Source organism: Limulus polyphemus, unplaced genomic scaffold (assembly GCF_000517525.1).
Source record: "Limulus polyphemus unplaced genomic scaffold, Limulus_polyphemus-2.1.2 Scaffold518, whole genome shotgun sequence".
NCBI lineage: Eukaryota > Metazoa > Arthropoda > Merostomata > Xiphosura > Limulidae > Limulus > Limulus polyphemus.
Genome location: NW_013666128.1, coordinates 88,913 through 98,768, shown reverse-complemented (window position 1 = coordinate 98,768; position 9,856 = coordinate 88,913). Strand labels below are relative to the sequence as shown.

General features: G+C 35.2%; 1 protein-coding gene across 6 annotated transcripts in view; it reads right to left on the bottom strand.

The window, feature by feature from the left end:
- LOC106458803 overlaps positions 1-9,856 on the bottom strand; it is a 122,864-nt gene that overhangs the window by 61,327 nt on the left and 51,681 nt on the right. For all 6 annotated transcript variants that reach the window (XM_022385147.1, XM_022385150.1, XM_022385149.1 and 3 more), the window contains exon 2: positions 6,295-6,375. In XM_022385147.1, the coding sequence (XP_022240855.1) occupies positions 6,295-6,375 (81 nt within the window). The remainder of the gene's footprint in view (positions 1-6,294; positions 6,376-9,856) is intronic.

Genomic DNA, 9,856 nt, shown 5'->3' with positions numbered 1-9,856 from the left:
CATGATAATTCTAGAAACGTTGCGTCACGTGGTCATGTGACTCGCTGACGCAACAGTAGCATTAAGATGATAAAATGTCTGTAACAACAAGTTATGCTAAGTAGTGTTTGTTTGTAGTTAACCGTAAAGCTACACAGTGGGCTAGTTTTTAGCATTTTAAGCCTTCAAACTTACTGCTTTGTCACCATGGAGGCTATAAGTAGTGTCCGCCAAAATATAATATTACAAATCGTGTTTATGCTCCGAAATAAAAGTGTAGTCCGCTGCATTTTAAAAAGTGTGTATATTGGGAATTTACCTTTGTTGAAATAAACAGGCAAATTACATTTATTGTTTTTGTAGATATGCATTTATTAGCCTACAATAAACAACCACTAAATTGCTGTACTAAGTATTAATAAAAAGTAGCAATGCTCTTCTTTTAGAGGTACCAGTCTATTTTTAGGTTAGTATTTTGGCGGGAGTTTTTATTGCGTTTTTTACCACTACTTCGCTCCCTGTAAATAGATCTTCACCAAATTTGGGACGGAGGTTCACTGGGTCCATGAGGAGATACATACAAACTTTCAGTTTTGCATTTTGCGGTTTCTATTTGCGTTTATTTCCATTACTTCGCCTCCTGTTTAGGGATCTTCACCAAATTTGGCATGAATGTTTGTTTGATCTATGTGGGGATACATACAAAATTTCAGTTTTGTATTTTGTGGTTTTTATGCGGTTTTCACCCCCTGTTGATGGATCTTCGCTAAATTTGGCATAAAGGCTTGTTAGGTCCATGCGGAGATATATACAAATTTACGGTTTCAAGTTTTGCGTTTTGCAGTTTTTATGGGCGTTTTTGCGATTTTTACAATTACATATAAGGGAAGCTACTTTTCATGTCCTAAAATAATCTTTCATTAATCATGAATGTAAATAACTTCCGTCTAGAGGACGGGTACTCCAGCTAGTAATTAAATATATTGCTATATGTTAATTCTTGCCTGTGATATTATCTAGGGATGATGCAAATGCCATTTCTACTGTCTTGTTTGCATTGTTTTTGAAGGATTGATATTAGCCATCCCTACATTTACTTCCTATTTTGAAGTTTTTTTCTTTACTTGTTTGGTTGTTGTTGTTTTTAATGCAGTGTTTCAATAGATATAGGAAAGCTGTATTTATTACCAAGTTCTAAAGACAATGAGATTCCAACTATAACATATCTACTATTTATCTATTATTGGCTGGCAATACCTGTTTCACCCTGTACTAAGCTTTTTATAGGAACGCCAAATTTCGGTAAGAAAGTTAACTTCAAGGGGTAATAATAACATCGTTTACGCTGGAATTATGATTTATTTTTAATTACTACTAGTTAATAATACCCATATCAAAGCGGACACTCCATTTGAAACTAGGTCACCTCAGTGAAATTGGTTGACATCATTGATTTGGTTTTTGAATCATTATGTAATAAACAAGGGGGAATCCTCAGTAGCCTTGACACTTGAAATTCTTTTGGGTAGGATTAGAGTAAATTAATCTACGATACCTTTTTTTTTCATTTTTATTAGCTATATGTTTGTGCGCCAGTAATACCAAGCGTGGGGCACACGTATACCCGATTCTATTTTATTACTCATCAGGATCTCTACCAGTCTACCCTCAAACTGAAATTCTTTTAGGCAGGATTAGAGTAAATCAATCTATGAGACCTTGGGCGTGGTCAAATACATAAATCGGAAGGGTTTGACCTCCTGAGTCCAAAACTGTAATTAGATCTCGAATCGGTCAAGAGATGAGCCGCTATAAATTGTTAAAACAAGCAGCCCCCCCCCCCACGTGGTACAGCGATATATCTGCGGAGTTACAACGCTAGAAACTGGGTTTCGATACCCGTGGTGGGCAGAGCACAGATAACCCGCTGTGTAGCTTTGTGCTTAACTTCCAACAAACAGATACACACTTAAAACAAGAGAGAGAGAGCATAAAAGTGTCTGAAAATAAAAAGAAATTTATAAAATCCCCACAAGGGCAAAATAATTTGGGTAAACGCTTCAGTCAAATAACCTTCATCGGAACCACTGAAAATACTTTACTAAACTGTTGACCATATAATTATTTTTCCCACACAGCTGTCTTAACTAATTCTTTGTACTTTCATATTTCATCACATTGTCTGGATACACAGCTAGTAATAATATATCTATTCTTATGAATCTCTGTGACATTCACTGTCCGGTGACGTTGGATATGCACAAATGTAAATCCATTAACACCTGTAAGTATATGATAAAGCTTCGTACACTGATTAGTTATGCAAATATAAACATTGATTTGGTACCGTGCAAGTAAATTACGCATTTTTTTAACATTTAAACACTATTACATGTTTAAATACTTATTTTAATTATCATTGATTTCGTGAAGATTAATTTGCATTGTTGACATAGTGTTTGGATTTAGGGTTAACGTAAGTCTGCTTTGTATGCTGAACTAATACTGACAATTCTTGTGTTATATGGAACTGTTATGTGCCTCACGTTATTACTGGTCCAACTTATGTTATCCGAGACTTGGATTAATCGTTAACAAAGTACTAGTCACGCGCTAACTGAAGGCAGGTGCCAAATTAGTGAAGAAGGGTGTTTATGTCTGCGACCATAACAAAATAAATGTCTATGCAGTGTATATACTGTATGTTTACAATACATTATTCTTCGTTTAATTCAGCTGATGACGTATACATAGGATATTAAAATAAATAAATTAGAGCCAAGGCCTCCACGTGTCACTTACCCCTAATGAACGAAAATTCACTTTCTGAAAACGCTCTGGTTATCAACATTTGTCTGTTGGTCCTACGTGTTTTTGACGAGCACGAATGTAAAATGTCTAATTCCGCTGAAAAAAACTAGTTTGCTGAATCTTAAAATGCGTACTGGAAAGTTCGCATAATATCAGTAATGTCTGACGTTTGTAATACGACCATAACAACCTGTAACACATTGAAGTCTTAAGATTACCATATTTTTAGTATGTGTGGCCCGAATCCTTTACAGTAGGTGTCTGTGATTTGTTGGCGATAAATTTCAACAATAAATAAACAGCACACAGTCCACTTATTTTCAAATAATATATTAAAACAAGTCCAACGTATATATAAATGTTCTCAATACAGTCAATTACCACAGTTCTATCCAGAGCTTTAAATAATCGTCTCTTTTCGTCAAAATCCGCACAAGTTGTTTCAGTTACTTTAGAGCACAATGAACAAGATGAACTATTCTATTCTGCTCTATTATTACAATACTTTTGGCGATAATTTCACTATAGTTAAATCATTGGTTAGCACAGTTGTGGCCTGGCATGGCCAGGTGGTTAAGACTCTCGACTCACAAACAGAGGGTCACAGGTTCGAATCCCTGTCCCACCAAACATGCTCACCCTTTCAGCCGTGGCGGCGTTATAACGTGATGGTCAATCCCAGTATTCATTGGTAAAAGAGTAGCCCAAGAGTTGGCAGTGGGTAGTGATGACTAGCTGCCTTCTCTTTAGTTTTTCACTGTTAAATTAGGGACCGCTAGAGCAGATAGTCCTCGTGTTGCTTTGCGCGAAATTCAAAACAAAACAAACCACAGTTGTACCCAGAGCTTTAAATAATTGTCTCTTTTCATCAAAGTCCACACACAGATTTGTTCAATTACTTTAGAATACAACTGACAAGACAACGTGTTGTTCTTTACTCTGTTGTTAAAATATAAGCTGCAATAATTTCACTTTTAAAAAAGCGTCACTATACGCTCTTTACACAATATAGATCTATTTGACTATATCTCTGTCAAATTTTGTCATGCTTGAACTACATTTTGGACGCGTATTTATAAACATCCCAACTGAGGCCTAGAACATTCCACACCCTACGAGGTATTATGATGTAATAATACTCGAGAAAAACTTAGAAGGTTCTAGCAGCATGAAGCAATAATATCACAAAAGCCAATTTACGACGGCTGAACTACACAACGTATGACTCGTACAGTTACCTAAACAAACCTGCGATAAACTATCGCTTCTAAAAATTACTATATTTAACACTTGTGCTACACTTAAAACAAACGTTATCTGCTTTATCAGGAACAGTATAAAACATGAATCAAGAAACCACGACAGTGAGTGTCACTGGAAATGAAAGCTGTCCAAATTCAGCAGCTTTGAGTAGTTTTGTACACAGGTCATGTCTTCAGTACTTTGGAAGGTCACTGATGTGATGCTAGATTGTGGTCTTTCATAAGTAATAGAAGAGTGCGCTAGCACTTTCTATGTAGAGATGGCATGGATTCCCGTATTAAAGCAATACAAAGTCATCTGGATTTCCTTCTTTGCAGGTCATCAGAAAATAGATATAAAGAACTACCTATCTCCGGTGTATATGCCGCTTTTCAGCTATCTAGAGCGTTCTAAAATCGAAAACCGGCGAATAGCCAAAACCGAGATTTGTTATTTTCGTTCATTATGATCTTTCTTCAACAGGCCCAACACCTATCTAGTTCTAGCAGTAACTATAATTTTATCTTCATTTGATAGAGTAAAACAGTCTTCACTATCTTTGACTACTTATTTTTTTATTATTCTTTGCAAAATTTATATAACTTTAGAATACACTCTATAACCTAATAACCCATGTACGCCATCTTATAAAAAAGTAAACAAACAAGTATTAAGAAAAAAATAAATATAGCTAAATAAAAAAGCTATGTATGATTGTTTACCGAATTTGAAAAAAGAAACTAAATGAACCAAACAAGATAAGTATAGAAGTGGACATATCACTTGATCCGGCTAATGATCACATAGCAGAATAAGCCGTTTCGACTTTACATGGAGAATGAAATCCCTACATTACTGGCGTCCTCACTGGAAAAACAAGAGTAACAGAATTTCTAATCGTAAATGTTACACAATTGTAAAAATAGTCGTAAAAGTAGTATTTTAAAGAAAAGTTATAATGATGAACGCTGAGATTCTATTCAAACATCAAGTTTTCGATACACAAAGTGGGGAAGCCAGTAATGTAGGGATTATATTGTCCATGTACAGTCGAGACGGCTTAGTCTGCTATGTGATTACTAGCCTAATCAAGTGATATGTCCACTTCCATCCCTATCTTGTTTATTTCATTTGGTTTCATTTTTTTCAGCCCCCCAGTGGCACAGCGGTATGTCTGCGGGCTTACATCGCTAGAATCCGGGTTTCGATACCCGTGGTGGGCAGAGCACAGATAGCCCATTGTGTAGCTTTGTACTTAATTACAAACAATATTTTTTTTCAAATTCAGTAGACAGCCCTACATAGTTTTTTTTATTTAGCGATACATTTTTTCCTAATAATTATCGAGACATATTTTAGTAGAATAATTCCATTACAGATAGGGGGGCTACATACAGAGAGTAATGGATGGCAGTAAACAAACGGAAGCTTGCCGATAATTTGAGCAACTGGCTCTAGGTGGCGCTCGAAGCGAAAAATACTAGTATATACTTTTCGAAAAACTAATAGATACTGTTAAATATTAATGTTGATTTTTGGGATAAGACAAAATATCAAAACACATGATATAGAGAAAAAGTTAAGCAATATTTTCGTTTGTTTTTATTGTCTTTATTTGTTATTTTACTTTTTGATTTCTGACCTATCTGCCCCCCCCCCCAGTAGTACAGCGGTATGTCTGCGGACTTACAACGCTAGAAATCTGGTGTCGATACCCGTGGTGGGCAGAGCACAGATAGCCCATTGTGCAGCTTTGTGCTTAATTACAAACAAAACAAATAAAACTGACCTATCTTTTTCATGACATAACATTTCAAATTTGGGCGCCGAAAATTTTGCGTCCAAAAGCGGTAACCACTCCCAAATTCAGCCTGTATTACTCCTCACATTTTTCTCAACAAGTTAATGAACGAATCAAAACCAGGGACAACGGTGATAATATGGCGTCAACTGATTAAGATTACTTAGAAAAACCAAGGATTGACGAGTAATTAAATTAATTATGCGAAGTTTCTTCGTAAATGCATATTCTTATATGTGTATGTTATTGTAGTGATTAAGTATAAGTTTAAGTACACGTCTATGTTTCGTGCATTATTAACTTTTCAAACATGCGCTGTTTTATGTTTTTAGATCTGTATTGTTGATAATGAATTTACTAAATAATCGAAATAAGTCACGTTGCTCACGTGACTTATCTCTTGTTTTAAAAATTAAGGACTACGAAAACTGTTTATGTCAAAAGAAAAGAAACAAACTTGCCTTTGTTCTGTTTAGCGGGACCGAGAAATCAAAGTCTGGAGCAACGAAGAGGTACCCACATTTGGAAACATTCCTGGTAGCCTGAAAAAGAATAAAGAAGGCATCGAGTATAGATTAGTAAACATGATATTGTTCAAAGTCTAACTGATTTAGAAAACACTTGCTTGTTTATCCCTTACCTTGTTCCAGTTATATAGTTTAGTAATAGGTTTGTACAAACGTGCTGAATCAAATTTCCGCATGCTGACACTCTATAACTTGGCCACACTTCTATTTTCCAAACATCGTTAGAGAAGTCTATCTATCTAGGTCTTTGTTTGTTTGTTGTTAAGCAAAAAAGCTACACAGTGGGCTATTTCTGCTGTGCGCACCACAGGTATCGAAACTCAAAATTCAGTGCCATAAGCCCAAAGACTTACCGCTGAGCCACTTGAGGGGGGAGGGGGGCTACCTATTTCTTGCTGTAACCTCATCAGAATATCCACACCACCCTACAGCGCACCAATTAACCTTAATAATGTTTAATGTTCAATAGCGTGTCATTTGTCGTGCGCTAACAACGATGTTACCATGAACTCAATAGGTAATATATATATTATGTTTAAAAAGAATGCTCCCATGATCCTACTGTGTTAACTTCCGTGGCCTCCGTACTTTCATTAAACTGTTTTTAAGAATATCTTGAAATAAAAAAATTTCCGTGATATTTTGGCAAATCAGCTGAAGACCTATTCCAAAGGACAACAAATAAAACTTTAATAAAACACCCAAACTTTGCTAGTTTAATTTGCAATGCTCTACCGATAGTTCTGTTATGATCTATTTACAACAGTCTACTAAGGTCAATGAAGTATGTAAGCCTATAAAGGCCCTGAGGAAAGAATATTTTACCCCCACCCCAAGCTCAACCGTATTCATTTTTATTCAAGTAAAACAGCACACTAAATTACAAAATAAATACAATAAAACCGTGTTTCCAATTTACCCGTTTAATATTCTGGCTGGAACACGGAAGTCCCTTGTTGTTGACCCGTGAGGAGGCTTCAGAATTGCTGCGCCAGTCCTTTTCACAGGTGAGTGAGCCTTTCACAAGTTGCAACTATGTATCAGGTGCCCCCTGTTAATTTTGTCTACCTCAAAAATGGGCTTATAGACTCTTCTCATAACACGTCATAATTATGTGTCATTTTTCATGTATACACACAGTCTTAGTATTTTAGGTACATCACTTAGTCTTTACAGACAGAATACGTAAAAAATGTTGCGGTTGTGCAAACTTTCAGGTTTTTTTTTAATCCACATCATTCAAACTACAGGACTGTTCAACATATTTATTCTTTGTTACGCTATTAGTGCTAGTAATATTAGGTCTTCTGCTTTTATTAATAGTGATATCTAATCTTTCCTTAATCTATGAGATAATAAATTCATTAACTTGAAAAGCACAGACGACTCACAAATAATAACTCAGATAACTCCTTTAATTAAAATCATACATTTGCACATCACTATCTACTACATTTAATAAGCCTGGAGCTTCACGAACTTCTAAATTTTTTAGTTATTCACTTGGGTCACAAGTTCAGAAAATTGTATAGACAGTACTCTACAGTTGGACATAAAAACGAAGATATTTTAACTAGGAGTGATTAAAGCACACATCCTTTAAAATTTCAAACACTTATACAAAAGTATGAATATCGTCAAAACAGACGCAATTTGATGTATACATTTAGAGTTACAAAATTACTTCGTATTACAGGTAGGGGTCAATGGATGGGAGGGTGATGGTTAATTTTCCCAGCAGGTGGGACAAAGGCTGATCTGAGACGCATATACTCCAGCGGTTTTAGTACAATGCCTGTATCTGAAGATGAAAAAAAAATCTAAAGATAAATTTTCTAACATTGATATAACTGCTTCTAACTGGTTTGCTGTTAAAACGTATTTGTAATCCTAATTTCGCAAGAGATCCACCTGGCGGCAATGCTGTTGGCATGCTTCCAATATCGTGTCAACATGAGTGCTATCTACTCTGACCACACTGTTAGCAGTAATCTGATACTCATTATTCATTATAACAATGTTCTCAACTTAATTCCTCTTTACTGTCCTAACTACGATGCAGGCAAATATCCAATAACAAGCCTGGTAAAATGTAGGCAAATATCCAATAACAAGCCTGGTAAAATGTAGGCAAATATCCAATAACAAGCCTGGTAAAATGTAGGCAAATATCCAATAGCAAGTCCACGTGACACTGCTGCATTAGTGTTCTATTAACACCAGGTACTGGGTGAACAAAAACAATACCACTTCTATGAAACATTTCTGAAATAATTGGAAAACTTAAATGTCATTATATACAAGTGAGTTTGGTTCCAACAAAAACATCCCAATTTAATGATTTGTGTTTATATTTTTCATCACAAGTAGCAGACTTGTTCCTGTTTATACAAGAAATTGTAAAAAAAATTACTGAAGCCTAATTAGTTTTGCAACAGTTGAATATTCTAAGTTTTAAATAAATCGATTTACATACTAAAATTCCATTGACTTTTTACAGGGTGAGGTATGTGCTTCTAAACATCTCAACACTGGGATGAAATCTTAACTGAATGCAACAACATTGTTACAAAACTAAGATCGACAGAAATTCTTCAAAACACGAAAACCACCAACTAATAAAACGCGGAATTGTACGCATGTTCAACAAAAAGTTTAATACGCCCGAAGATGCATTTTCAGGGCTGTTAAAGCTAAGATTAAATGGAATACGGACAACAAAAAACAAAAACAAGTAAACAATTTGTCAGAATATATATCTACAAAAGTTGTAGTGTATATTACCAACCGGTCAAGTTACAACTTTCCATTGTGACTTCTACTAGCTGCTGGGGCTAGAGAAGGGATCTTTCAAACATGTACACACAGGACAAGGGCAGAAAGGACTGTCTTAAACTTCACTTTCAAATCAGATGCGATATACTATAATACAAAACCGTAAACATCACCAACTATTCTATATAACATATACAGTTACTGGAGAAAACCCTCAACTTATACTTATTTGTAAAAGTATCTGTGTCATCACTTGATAGCATTGTAATCGTGTGTGTGTGTCATATGTTATCAGGGAAGGTGTAACTAACAAAGTCATGAACTCATAAGCAATTTGATTCAAAAATAATTTATAAAAATGTGTTTAAAAAGTGATAGGCTCCATACGGCACACTTCTTAATATAGAAACCCGTTGAATAATCTTTATCTAATATCAAAATCAACAATGATTTTTAGGGTAATTGTCAAACAGTCACCAATCACATGTATAATTACGACATCTGATTAAGACTAATATAAATTGTAAAGCTCTTACACAAGAACGTTTTATCTTGCTTCCTACAAACGAACAGAACTGAAGAAATGATAGCCGGTTTTTCTATGGCGTCACGATTGCCTCACGATTGAAGCAAATACCGTATTTTTCGGAATATAAGATGCACCGTTATTTTGAAGACAAAGTTTTGAGGAAAAAAAAAAGCTAGAGTCGCATTTGAAAGA